This window comes from Berghia stephanieae, chromosome 8, assembly GCF_034508935.2.
Source record: "Berghia stephanieae isolate SIO BIC M18660-M18661 chromosome 8, UCSD_Bste_1.3, whole genome shotgun sequence".
Lineage (NCBI taxonomy): Eukaryota > Metazoa > Mollusca > Gastropoda > Nudibranchia > Aeolidiidae > Berghia > Berghia stephanieae.
Genome location: NC_088367.1, coordinates 6345354 through 6360250, shown reverse-complemented (window position 1 = coordinate 6360250; position 14897 = coordinate 6345354). Strand labels below are relative to the sequence as shown.

At 36.0% G+C, this 14897-nt stretch overlaps 1 protein-coding gene across 5 annotated transcripts in view; it reads right to left on the bottom strand.

Moving 5' to 3' along the window:
- Nucleotides 1-3229: 3229 nt before the first annotated feature.
- The window catches only part of LOC144978086 (tumor protein p53-inducible protein 11-like), a 275092-nt gene continuing 263424 nt past the window's right edge, over nt 3230-14897 (bottom strand). Inside the window, exons 7-9 of one of the 5 annotated variants that reach the window (XR_013646460.1) lie at nt 13445-13630; nt 5545-5829; nt 3230-5375 (exon numbers count right to left, since the gene is read on the bottom strand). Coding sequence is in view for 3 of the 5 variants with exons in the window: in XM_078923646.1 (XP_078779772.1) it covers nt 5609-5829 (221 nt within the window). In the remaining 2 variants the exon portion in view is untranslated. Of the gene's footprint in view, nt 5830-13444; nt 13631-14897 lie in introns of all 5 variants that reach the window. The other 4 variants (XR_013646459.1, XM_078923645.1, XM_078923646.1 and 1 more) reach the window with 4 other exon arrangements.

Below are 14897 nucleotides of genomic sequence, written 5' to 3'. Positions count from 1 at the left end.
CCAAGGGAAGATTGGAATAACCGAGTACATACAGCACCTGAGATAAAGTAAGACAAAGGGGTATGGTTTAAATGGGAAACGGAAGAAGGTTACTGAAAAAAACAACAACTAACGAGCGGCTGAATCTCTTAGACCTTGCTGAAAGTACCCTATAAAAGATCACCGTCGTGCCTTCCAACAGTCCCACATTTGTCTCAAGTAATCTTTGTCCAAATTCATCATCAACATTTTGAAAACGGGAAAACCCGATATTAACTCGTTTTGAACTTTTTTTGGTTTTTCATTCCAATAAAATCGAAGCTTATCTAAATCGATTTTCATTGTTTCTTTCGATTCATCATTGAAAACATGTGATGAATCACCTCTAAACGATATTATGGGATAGCAGCGATGCTAAAAATTAATTTCATAGTTTGAAAAAAAAAAACAAAAAAAAAAAAAACAAAAAAAAAAAAAACAACAACAAAAACAAAAAAAACAACAAAACAAAACAAAACAAAAAAGAAAGCATGAGTATTGAGAGAAATGTTATGTTTTTTTTTTGAGGGAAATGAATATGTATACAATTTCTTCAAGGGACAGAACTCTCATGAAATTCCACATTTTTGACCATTTTAACTCCGGGAACTGTTTTATTTGATGTCCGATTTACCCCTAGACAGTCTACATAGTATCGTGTGAGATGATTGGTTACATATGTGAAGTATACACGAGAAACCAAATATCACATCCACATTCACTCATTCGTCCACACACACACACACACACACACACACACACACACACAACACACACACACATACATACATATATACACACACACCCACACACCATATAGATAGTTCGAAGATGACGTCACTCAGGTCTTTGTTCTTGTTTTTTGCCATCCGCGTTTATGAGTAATGCTCACTGAACTGTATTAACCTGACTATAAACGTTCATGGATACACACAGTTTTGTGTGTTGATCCGTTATACTTCCGGATGGCAATGTTATGAGCTTCTTAGCCAAGCGCATACTATCTATCTATATATTTATATATATATATATATATATATATATATATATGTATATATATATATATATATATATATATATATATATATATATATATATATATATATATATATACACACACACACACACACACACACACATGCACATATATACATTTAGATATATCTACATAATATTAATAGATATGTAGTGTTAAGTTGCTTCTAAATGAAATGAAACGCATGTTCTATTTTTTAAAACAGCATAAGTTGATTGACGTTTTAAAACGGGTTTTATTCCACCCCTAATATTATTGGAAATATTATTCCGGCCAACATGGCTGACACCCGTTGCCATGGAGATTCGGCTCAGAGTATTTTTTCTGACGCTTATCTTATTTTTAGAAAATATCAAATTAAGAAATTAGGGAGCAGGCACCGGTGTAAGATATAGATCTGAACAAGTGTGTATGAAGGGTGCCAGACAAAGCACGTCTGACCGGTAATCAGAAGGTCTGAGGTTCGATCCCCAGTCGAGGTAGACTGATTTTTTGGGATGGTTTTTTTTTTCTTGTATTTTTCTTTCTTGCGTTGTCTGTCATCTTTCATACACACTTGTTCAGTTCTGTATCTTATTGTCCAAGTTCGAAGATTAAGAGGCGATCGGCAATAAGTCAATCAACCTTCCCTTACCACCCATTTTCAGAACTTTCCCGAAATTTCACACCCACCCAACACAAAAATAGTTTTTTTTCTTACACAAACAGAAAAGCAACAATAAAGACATTCTATGTATAATACTTATCAGCAAAATGAATTCTACAACACAGTGTCACGTTTTAATAGCTATATATAATAAAACATTTTTCTTTAAATTGTGTGATTTTCAAAAGAAATCTGATTGATAAAAGTGCTGGTTGGATCGTAACGAATGTGACGATTTTCCTATGGGTGGTAAGGAGAGGGTTGAGTCATTATTGGAAAACCCTATCATTTCTTAGTAAAAACGTAAACGTTGAATAATATTTTGAACCCGTTCATGCAATCAATGATTGCTCAATAGGGAATGAGATTAGCGGAAGAGTAGCGTCCCTTGGTTGGACGTCACCTTACAGAGAGAACGTCAAAATGGTTTTGCGCATGCGTCTCTCTCGTCCTCGATTTCGATGAAGTGTCTCATGCCGCACAACCAACATGACGTTCTCTCTCTAATAACTTTTCCGCTCGTGAATTCCAATCAAGGGACGCTACTCTTCCGCTAATCTCATTCCCTATAGAACTTCTGCAGATTTGTTTGGTTAGATAAAGGTTTGAAGGAATGACTACTAGGCCATCTGGAACAATCTTTTTGTTGGTAGGAAAAGAATTACAAGTTTAAAATAGGGAATTCCAAATGATGAACTGATGTTTTGATGATGAAGCAAATATAGATACAGAAATATATAATTTGAAATGATTGAAAAATAAAGTCTTTTACATCTCATTTGTCACGAAATATCTCAGACTCTCAGATTCTCACTTTCAGGGGTGGAATAAAGCTATTTTTTTCTGGCTAAGAATGACTATGGCTGCGCTGTCTCTATGGACTGCTTGCCGTGAATGTGTGTGTGTTACTTCCAGTGTGTCAGTCTGTTTCTAGTATCCAGTTAGTAATGGCTATGGATAAATTAAATTCGTTATCTTTTAAAACTCGTCTAAAAACGGTAATATGTCGGAACGAACCAGATGCTTAAAAGCCGAATTAAATGTTAAATTGGTCAAAAATATAAATTGTTGGCATTAGCACCCTAAAATATGGTAGCCTATCCATTCTCCTCAATAAAACATACAAACTCAACACAAGACTGATATTTCTGGCTATAAATTCAATTTTCAACATCTTAACCATCCCGACCTAATACCGTTTTGATGCGAAGGGTCACATTTTTACCGCGCATTCACACCTCACGGGCAAGCTTTATGACGCGTTATAAATAACCCATTTTACAAATCCAAACCGTGTAAGAATCCGTCTTTGCTTTAATTATTACTTTACATTTATACATATTTTCATTTTATCATTATGTCACATCCATTTTTACGGGAAAATAGCTGACAATCAGACTTAAACATGTTTGAGTTCATTGAGATTTAGGCAATGTATCGACGGATGTGACGTAATAATCTCAGATATTAGAAATAAACAAATGATAAACGGATAGAAGATAAATGAAAGAATAGAGAAAATGATGATATGGCAAGATTAATCGATAAACTTTTAATAAATCACTCACTCAATCAATCAATCAATAACATTGATCAATCAATGTGTCGGTGGTTGAACCAAACAATGAATGAATAACAACATCTATAGATGAAATGGTAAACCATTCAAATATTTGGCCAATCAAACGATCAATAAATGAAGAATTGAAAATGAATGAAGGAATGGATGGATGAGAACAAAGAAATGACAATATGAATGGCTGAATGAATGAATGAATGAATGAGTCAAACAAGAAATGGTGACATGAGTGGATGAATAAATGAATGGATGAATGAATGAATGAGTCAAAGAAGAAATGACAATATGAATGGATGAATGAATGAATGAGTCAAACAAGAAATGATAATATGAGTGGATGAATGGATGAATGGATGAATGAGTCAAAGAAGAAATGACAATATGAATGGATGAATGGATGAGTCAAACAAGAAATGATAATATGAGTGGATGAATGGATGAATGGATGAATGAATGAATGAGTCAAAGAAGAAATGACAATATGAATGGATGAATGGATGAGTCAAACAAGAAATGATAATATGAGTGGATGAATGGATGAATGGATGAATGAATGAATGAGTCAAAGAAGAAATGACAATATGAATGGATGAATGAGTCAATGAAGAAATGACAAAATGAATGAATGAATTAGTAAACCATTCATAATTTGATCAATCTAGAATGAATGAAAAACTGGATAAATGAATTGATGAATGTGTGAGTGGATGAATAAAAGAATCAATCAATCAATCAATCAATCAATCAATCAATCAATCCATCAATCAATCAATCCATCAATCAATCCATCAATCAATCAATCCATCAATCAATCCATCAATCAATCCATCCATCAATCAATCCATCAATCAATCAATCCATCAATCAATCAATCCATGCATCAATCCATCAATCAATCAATCCATCAATCAATCAATCAATCAATCAATCAATCAATCAATCAAGCAATCAATCAATCAATCCATCAATCAATCAATCAATCAATTCATCAATCAATTCATCAATCAATCATCAATCAATCAATCAATCAATCAATCCATCAATCATCAATCAATCAATCAATCAATTCATCAATCAATCTATCTATCTATCTATCAATCAATCAATCAATCAATCAGTCAATCAATCCATCAATTAATCAATCAATCAATCAATCAATTCATCAATCAATCAATCAATCCATCAACCAATCAATCAATCAATCAATCAATCCTCAATCAATCAATCAATCCATCAACCAATCAATCACTCAATCAATCAATCAATCCAGTAACAACCAAGGACGTCAATCTGACATTGAATCGATCATCCAATCAAAATCCAATAACTCAATCAACCAATCAAATCAAGCAAAGAAAAGGTAATCAAAGATATAGATACACCGAAGAGATTCAATGAGTTATCAAACACTGTCAATCAATAATCAGGAAAAAGACGATTTTTAAAGGAAAAATTCCATCTGACCATTCGTTTCTAATACGTCATTCCTGCAATGGGACAATTCGTCAATCCGTCAATCCGTCAACCCATCAATCTATCAATCCATGATTTTATATCACAACGTGTCAATCCACATAATTTTATCATCCATTTATTCATTATTAGTCCATCAATCTATCAATACGACATGACATTGATTCAAAGTTAGATTAACTCATTCATTTGTCAATCAATCAATTTTTGACCAACACATCAATTAATTACTTGATTGACAAATCGTCAATATCTCAGTCCACCAGTCTGTCATGTTAACAATAAATTGATCAAGTCATCAATATATATGTTTTACAAAAACAGAGCATTGATCCATCAATCACTCAATCTGTCAATCAATTGATTATCCGATAAATTCATCAATATATGGATCTTTCAATATATCAATATATCAACCAGAGCATTCTCTGTTTTGTCAATATTGAATCAATCTATCAACTCACCAATATGTGGAAAAAAAAACCCAAGCAAGCCATTGGTCAATCAACCCATTAATCCGTCAATCAATTAATTATTCTCTTCAATCAATTCATCAATCAGTTTAAAATCAATCAATCAATCATACCTACACCAGAATGTCAATATCATGTCAATCCTTTAACCTGTCAATGTGTCAATCAATGAATATTTCCATTCATGATTATGTCAATATTATCCTTCAATCCATCAATCAATCAATCTGTCTTTCTGCTGTCTTTTCCCCATACCCCCCCCCAATAAAACATCAATCATATCTACACCAGAATGTCAATATCATGTCAATCCTTTAACCGGACAATGAGTCAATCAATGAATATCCCCATTCACGATTATGTCAATATTATCCATCAATCCATCAATCTGTCTTTCTACTATCGTCAATCTTTTTCCCATAGGTCCGTCGGTAGGTGAGATGCCAGAAGAAATACCAGTCAACGACGCCGCCAACCAGACTGATAAAAAGCATACGAAGAGTGGAGTGAGTCAAGCTGCCGTTGGCGCCACTAGGGCCCAATCCCGCGGTAGATGTTGTTGTATCAGTGTACAATGATGATGCTAAAAGGTGCCAACATGAAGCTGAAATGAGAAAAAAAATATGAATGTTTTAAAGTGATAACAATATACTTGAAATAAGTTAATCCATGGCCTTCGTAAAGTTATGGCCTGATACTGACCAAAAAATGACGTCATAATGCCAGTCTTTTGCCACAAAAGAAAACAAATCGTGAGTTGTATTCAATAGTTCAACCAATGAAATAACTTGTTTCCATGAGCACTACTAACGACAACTCACTAGGCGGTGCAAAAACCTAAAAATGACGTCAAACTGCCAGTTAAACTGCTACGGTTAAACACACTCATATAGGAAGCTTATTTCTATAGCTCCACAATGCTAAATGTGCTTTATTTATGTATAAATAGTATGCGCTTGGCCAAGAAGTTCACAACATTGCCATCCGGAAGTATAACGGACCAACACACAAAACTATGTGTACCCATAAACGTTTATCATGGTTACCAGAATTGTGTGTGTTGGTCCGTTATACTTCCGGATGGCAATGTTGTGAGCTTCACAGCCAAGCGCATACTATCTATAACTTTACGATGGCTACGCTGCGAGCCCGGTCGCCTCATTGTTAGTTTTCATAGTGAAAACGGTAAGATCCACCCTAAAGCTTGAGAAATACCAAACATGCCATTAACAGCAGATAACGACATGTTTTATTCTTGCACGCCATTGTAGTTGCGTGCGCAGCAGTCACAGTCACACTTCCGGTAAAGCAGATTATCAGCTGTTGATTATGACGTCATTGGCGTTACCAAGATAACATGCTGTCTCAGTGATTGCAATTTTCAAGATAAATTCGTGTTCGTGCAGATAAATAAATAAAGGAATAAATAAACAAAGAAATCTAATGATAAATTTAGAATCATGCATTCCCAAAAAAACCCTTAAGTTATTTTATTTGACTCTGATAAGAGCCGTTTTGTTGGGACATCTGCTAAACGACAGGATGTGGCCAGGAAATGACGTCAAAATAAACATGAATTATCTCCCCTTCACTAACGATTTGGAAGGCAAAAACATGCCCTTTATAGGAAATTATTCACAAACGTGCTTTAAAACACAAATGAAATACTAAAAACTGCTTGACGCTGTGGTCAATCAAAAGAAATGTAGTACAAAATAAATATGACAGCTTGAAAAAATAACAAAATTATGTTAGAAAAGGAACATTTCGGGCTCAAATCCCTTCTCAAGTCAATCTCTCTCTCTCTCTCTCTCTCTCTCTCTCTCTCTCTCTCTCTCTCTCTCTCTCTCTCTCTCTCTCTCTCTCCCTCCCCCAATAAAAACATCAAATATTTCACGTCAAATCCAAATGGACTGCGATCATACCTTTTCTTTTTTCGTTCTTTGCTGACGAAGGGTTTTGAGCCCGAGACGTCCTTGGGTAGTAGATATTTATTTTCATTTTCAAGTTTTTTTCTAAGCCCATTTATTCATTTTTATAAATCGGTTTTTAGACAAGAAATGAATGAATGGATGAATCATGTAAAATAAATTTTTAAAATGAGCTTTTATATAGAGCAATATCCACTAAAGGTGCTCAAAGCGCTTTACAAGGGGTCCCTGTCCAACAGCAACATTTAACATTTAGGACGGAACATGACGCCTGGTAGGCGATGTTATATTTTTTTCGGACAGAGACAAGGCTGTTAACGGCACTCATTTTACACCTGAGTACGGTGAGAGAATATGAGTAAAGAGCTTTCTCCAACGACTAAATTATGCGCCGAGCGGGACTCGAACCTAGGACCTTCCGATCCGAAAGCGAGTGTCATACCACTAGACCACATAGCTGCATGTACATACCAATCCTGACTACATCCACTCATATCTATGATTTAAGACCATAATTTTCGTTAATGATCTTCCTACCTACATTACTATACTGTGTATTTTAAAGCAAATATCTGAATAAGGTTGTGCTCGAAACACTTTGCAAAAGAAAACAGAAAGAAATTAAATATAGAGGGAATGAGATTAGCGGAAGAGTAGCGTCCCTTGATTGGACGTCACCGGCGAAAAAGTTATTAGAGAGAGAACGTCATGTTGGTAGTGCGCAAGCGTCTCTAGTCCTCGCTTCCGGAGACACTTCACCGAAAGCGAGGACGAGAGAGACGCATGCGCAAAACCATGTTGGCGTTCTCTCTGTAAGGTGATGTCCAATCAAGGGACGCTACTCTTCCGCTAATCTCATTCCCTATTAGAACAAATCATTCCAAAAGGAAATAGGCTGATTTTATTTCGGGGGGGGGGGGGGGGGGGGGGGGGGGAGGTTGAGGGGTGTTGGTTTTATCTTGAATTTTACTTTTTGCTTTGTCTGACACCTTTTTAAACACGTCAAAAAAAAAAAACCCAAACAAAACCAAAAAAAAAAAAAAAATGAAAAATAATTTAAAATAACTTTAAAACACACCCGTCTCCTATATAACTATGTAGCTATGTGGTCTAGTGGTATGACACTCGCTTTCGGATCGGAAGGTTCAGGGTTCGAGTTTCACTCGGCGCATAGTTGAGTCCTTGGTAAAGGTCTTACTCACATTCTATCGCCGTACTCAGGTGTAAAATGAGTATATGGCCGTTAACAGCGTTGTCACTGTCCGAAAAAAAAAATGGTAATATTGAATAACAGGCGTCATGTCTCGTTCTACATTTTAAGTGTTGCTGTTGGCTAGGGACCCCTTGTAAAGCGCTCTGAGCACGTTTAGTGGATATTGCGCTATATAAAAGCTCAATTAAAATAACAACAACAACAATAACAACAACAACAACAACAACAACAATAACAACAAATGTTTAGTAAATACACACAAAAGGAATTATTGGATCTAAAAGAATTGATAAAATGGAATGAGGAAGATGGAGCCGACATTACAACATGGAAGGAAATAGAAACAAGACATTTATCAGATGGTCGTTCGTGCAACAAACAACTAGTCAAACAGAGCATGCGTTAACTACTAATTTGTAACATTGTTACCTCAGAAAATATCAAACTTAGAAAAATTTAAGGAATCATTTAATAAGACTTTGTCCTCCATGATTTTACTTCTAATTTCTCGCATTATTAAATTTAAGTCATTCCCATAGTGGAAAATTTTCTCTAGACTGGAATAACCCAGGCATCAGCCGCAGTGCAGCGCCACAAACTGAGCTTTGAGCACTTTTAGTGGATATTGCGCTATATAAAAGCTCAACTAAAAATATATTATCTATGGAATAATCAAAATGAGAAAAGTCTCTCCTTGCCGAGTATTTGCGGCTTGTGGTCACGTGGTATGACACTCGCTTTCGGATTGGAAGGTCCTGCGTTTGAGCCTCGCGCTCGACGCATAGTTGAGTCCTTGGAAAAGTTTCTTTTCTCACATTCTCTCACCGTACTCAGGTGTAAAATGAGTACCTGGCCGTTAACAGCATTGTCTTTGTCCGAAAAATTGTAATATCGCCTAACAGGCGTCATGTCTCGTCCTACATGTTAAATGTCGTTGTTGACCAGGGACCCCTTGTAAAGCGCTTTGAGCACATTTAGTGGATATTGCGCTATATAAAGCTCAATTTTTGTTTTTATGTTTTATTTTTAACTATTTTATTATATTCATTTATGATTTGCGTGTGTGTGTGTGTGTGTGTGTGTGTGTGTGTGTGTAAGAGAGAGATAGATAGAGAGAGAGATATAGAGAGAGATAGAGAGAGATAGAGAGAGAGATAGAGAGAGATAGAGAGAGATAGAGAGAGAGATAGAGAGAGATAGAGAGAGATAGAGAGAGAAATAGAGAGAGATAGAGAGAGAGAGAGAGATCGAGAGAGATAGAGAGAGATAGATAGAGAGATAGAGAGAGATAGAGAGAGAGATAGAGAGAGAGAAATGGAGAGAGATAGAGAGATAGAGAGAGATAGAGATAGAGAGAGAGATAGAGAGAGAAATAGAGGTAGATAGAGAGAGAGAAAGAGAGAGATAGAGAGAGATAGAGAGAGAAAGATAGAGAGAGAGATAGAGATAGAGAGAGAGAGAGATACACTATTCTAACCAATTTAACTACTCTAAGTAAAACACCGATTCTTGTTTTATAAACTAATAATAATGGAAAAAATAATAAACAGGAAACAAACCAACAGATAAACGAACACACTAAGCGATAGGATCAACAAAACAATTTTTTTTAAAATAATGAAAACTAAAAACACAAGACAAAAAATTACAAAACAACAACAATAACAAACTGCACACACACACAAACACACACACACACATAAACACACACACACACAAACACACACACACACACGAAAAAAACGGCCTTGAACTTTGAAGCTTCGAACTATTAACTACTAAACTAATAATTTGTGGGAAATATATGTATAAATACACCCATTCCCTGTCAGGGATCAGCAAACAAGTGCTTGTGTTTTAAACCTCTCCTGACAGCCATTTCAGGATTTCCCCAAAACTTCACACCAAACTAGCACAAAAATATATCTTTTATCACTCAGACACAATAGCAGTAAAGTTATTGCGATAAATAGTTTCTGTAGCAAAACATGCTCTACAACACACTGTTCATTTTCTTTACATTTTATGATCTACAAAAGAAATTTGAATTAGAACGATTTTTCTATAGTTGGGAAGGAGAGGGTTACTATGAAATAAATCAATTGAGGTTTTGAACCAACAGGACAGGTCAAGGTGGAAGGTTCAAAGATTCTAGATTTGACCTATTCCAACTGGATGTTCTATGGAAAAGAGGGTTATTAAATCTTATTGAATATTATGACGGCTGTTCCTTTACCCACACTGGGCCCCTTGTGTGGAATGACCTGACCAGAAGGATAAGAGAAGCAACATCTAGTTAAATCATTATTAAAACACTACCTCATTATTATCACTAACAATCATTGTGTGGATTCACGTTTGAGAGTTAAAAGACTTGTTGTTTTTTTTTTTAAAGAAGTTTTATTCGGAGAAAACATTTCAATCTTTGATTGTAAAAAGCGCAAAAGAAGAAGCAAATGATGTCGGAACAAAATGGCGCTTTGATTTTTTTTGTTTTGCATTAGTTTTAGCCCAAATCTATGCAACAGCCCAATTCTGTGCAACAACCCAATTCTGTGCAACAACCCAAATGCAACAACCCAAATCTGTGCAACAACCCAAATCTGTGTAACAGCCCAAAATCTGTGCAACAGCGCCATTCTGTGCAACAACCAAATTCTGTGCAACAACCCAATTCTGTGCAACAACCCAATTCTGTGTAACAACCCGAATCTGTGCAACAACCTAAATCTGGGTAACAGCCCAAAATCTGTGTAACAACCCGAATCTGTGCAACAACCTAAATCTGGGTAACAGCCCAAAATCTGTGTAACAGCCATTCTGTGCAACAACCCAAATCTGTGTAACAGCCCAAAATCTGTGCAACAGCCATTCTGTGCAACAACCCCCAAATCTGTGCAAACATGGCAAGCGAATGGGAGAAAAAAGATTTGATCCTAGATTCTAAAATGAAAATTAAACAAGCTAAATTTCGCGCATTTTCCATTAAATGTGTTCAAAGTGCTTTACAAGGGGTCCCAAGCCAACAACACCATGACATAAAGGACGAGACATGTCGTCGTCTGTATGGCGATATACATTTTAGAGATAGCGCTTGTCAAGTGGTCATTTTTTTTCTCCAGTAGACATTGAGATAATCTGACTAAAGAACATTCTCGAAGGAATTAACTTAGCGCTGAGGACAACGAGACTAAAACCCGGGAACTTCAAGTTAGAGGTGTATTACTGGAAAAACACAAGTATTACTGGAAAAACACAAGCCGCAAAAATAAGGATTTATCATGTCACTGCAATTGAATTCAGTAGTCTGATGTCACGCCGCCCGGCAACGGCGGCCATCTTGGTTCTAGACAAAGAAAAACATTACTTTTTATTCTTCATGCTGGCTAGAACTTTTCATATGCCTTGTGATCAGATTGTGTAAAAGTCAAAACATGATCAAATTTATGTTGTTTTTTTTTCCCTCTGGATACGCTTTTATGCTCGCCGGAGAAATATTTCATACGGGCGTCCGCCATTGTTCCGATAGTTTAGAGCCAGTGTTACTAAGTTACCATGCGTCATTAGGAAGGAAGTGACGTTACGACTGTTGAAGAGTATTGCATCTTCTTTACCTCTAGCTGTGGAATATTTACTTGGTTTTCAGGAATTGGTCACATGACACCCTTCCCCAGATGGAACTCGTTTTCATGGGAATTTTTAATTGTGTTTTTTAAATTAGTTTTGTGTGCAGAGTTTTAGCAAGTTTATAATGTAAAACCCTACAAACTGTGGAGTGATCATCGACAATAGGAAATGAGATTAGCGGAAGAGTAGCGTCCCTTGATTGGACGTCACCCATAGTCTGTGACGTCACCGGCGGAAAAGTTAGGACGAGAGACGCATGCGCACAACCAACATGACGTTATCTCTCAAATAACTTCTCCGCCGGTGACGTCACAGACTATGGGTGACGTCCAATCAAGGGACGATACTCTTCCTCTAATCTCATTCCCTATAGTGGAGGTTTCCACAAGATAGATGCTACTATTTTTTGATATATACCAGTCTGATATTTTGAATTGTAATGAACGCATTGTTATAATGAAAACGCTCTCAAACCAACGCAAGATGTTGTCCTTTATATATCCCAATGACCATAGAGACAAATTTCCCATTTAGGGATGAATAAAAGGAATTGTATATATTTATTTATTTATTTATTTATTTATTTATTTATTTATTTATTTATTTATTTATTTATTTATTTATAACAATGTTAAAACAATCCCATAATGGCGTTCTGTTATCAGACCTGCAAATATATGCCCGTAAGTTTAATTCAAAACATAAATAGTCTCAATTGCATTCTCAATGAAATATTCCACAGCACTATCTAGATAGACAGCTGCAGCCTTTTCCCTATAGGGAATGAGATTAGCGGAAGAGTAGCGTCCCTTGATTGGACGTCACCCATAGTCTGTGACGTCACCGGCGGAAAAGTTATTGGAGAGAGAACGTCATTTTGGTTTTGCGCATGCGTCTCTCGTCCTCGCTTCCGGTGAAAGCTGCTTGAGACACATCAAAACCAAATTGACGTTCTCTCTGTAAGGTGACGTCCAATCAAGGGACGCTACTCTTCCGCTAATCTCATTCCCTATATCAGTTCATAGATATACTTTATTTTGTCAGTCGATGTTGTTATAATTATAATAATAATAATTCAAGCACATAATATTCCCTGTACCATTACATTGTAGAATAAATAGAAGTGACAATTAATTTGTTGCATCTCTGCTCTGTCGTGCGATGTTGGTATATCAAGATTTGGGCCACAATTTTCTCAGCCAGTTTAGTTATCAGATTTCAAACAGCGACCAAAAAATGTTCATGCAGGAATTTCAAAATTAATTTTAATCCTTCTGTCTAAAGTCAAGTGAAAATTAGATCAAAAAACCAAACTCAAGTCGGGGTAAATTGAAATCATATGTGAAATCATCGAGCAAAGCAAGCTGGGGTTAAAAGAATGAAAAAAAAAATAATAATTATATTACACACGATTTGTTGCAAGGGACATAACCAATGAAATAACTCACTTTATCAAATTTAACAATTGTGTGGGTTAACCCCCTTAGATCAGCGGTAATGCCGACTGTCCTTGGTGAGAAGCTGGTAAAAATACCCACTCCCCGCCAGAAGGAAAAGTCGGACGGCCCCATCCAAATAGGGCCCGATGAGCCATTGGAATGGGCTCCCCTGAGAGGCGGAGGACATTGTTGAAACTGGGGAACAAACATAGAAATACGCACATTTATACAGCGCACTGTTGTATTCAGCATGCTCGGTCAGTGCGCGTTTTAAAGTCTAATGTATCAAATCTAGTAGCAGTCTATGTATAGAAAGAGAGATTTAAAAAGATCTGATAAGACGTTGGCTTTGGAGTGGATGTGGAGTTTGTATAAAAAAGCAATTGCACCTGTAAACACCTGGTTAAATCATTGACCTTATCGGGCACAGTCACGAAAGATGCAGTGCAGTTTTAAACCAGCAATCTATGATAATAAATATCTAGTTTACTTTTCTTTTTATGCGTGATTTTAATATGATATTTTTTTTCTAAAAACAACATTATAATTTGAATAAAATTCTGATAAGTTCTAGATAAATATAAATATATATTAAAAAATTTTCAAATGGACTAAAATTAGATTTTACGAAACCTTCCCGTCATTAAAAACCGACCAATCACAAAAGGGAAAAAAAAGCAATGGTCTCATATTATACTGAGCCACAAACGAGATTATTAGCATTAGTTTGGTAGTCTGTTAAAACCCATTCTAAAAATAATTTGGCCAGAAAACTTTTAACTTCAGATTTTGGCTGATTATTTTAAAAAATGGCCCTTAACTTTAAAAAGAAATGTGTCAAGAGTGATGTTTCCAAGAAGTCTCGGGGTTGACACGCCATGGCATGTTGTGGATTGTTTTCAATCATCGATTATTGGAGTAAAAGTTTTCTTTTGAAAATGAAAAATAGTGTTTTATTTAAAGTAAGACAGACCACGTGATGTGACGTCATGATTGTGGACCACTCAAAGAAATACTCTGTCGCCGCTGGCACAATCGGCGTCCAGTCAAATTTTGGGAATTTCAGAATATTTAAAAACCCAACGTCTGATTAACGTGTGTTTGTGTGTGTGTTTGTTTGTGTGTGTGTGTGCTTTAGCGCTTTATGATGCACTGCTGAGCACACTGTAGAAAATAAATTATAGTCATTACATTGCATTGTATTTTTGTGGCTCAGTACAATAGTTGGATAAAAAGAGCAGGCTGAGGAAAGGTAAACAAACAAACAGACAGACCGACAGACAGACTAACAATCAGGTAGCTACTTACGCACCATAATATGGATAGGTAGCTTCACATAATATTAAACTGATAGATACATACACGACATACAGACTGATACAGACTGAAGGATGGACAGATGGGTTGGCTGACAAAGACAAGACAGGAATAACAGACGATAGATATAAATAAAGGAATGGAC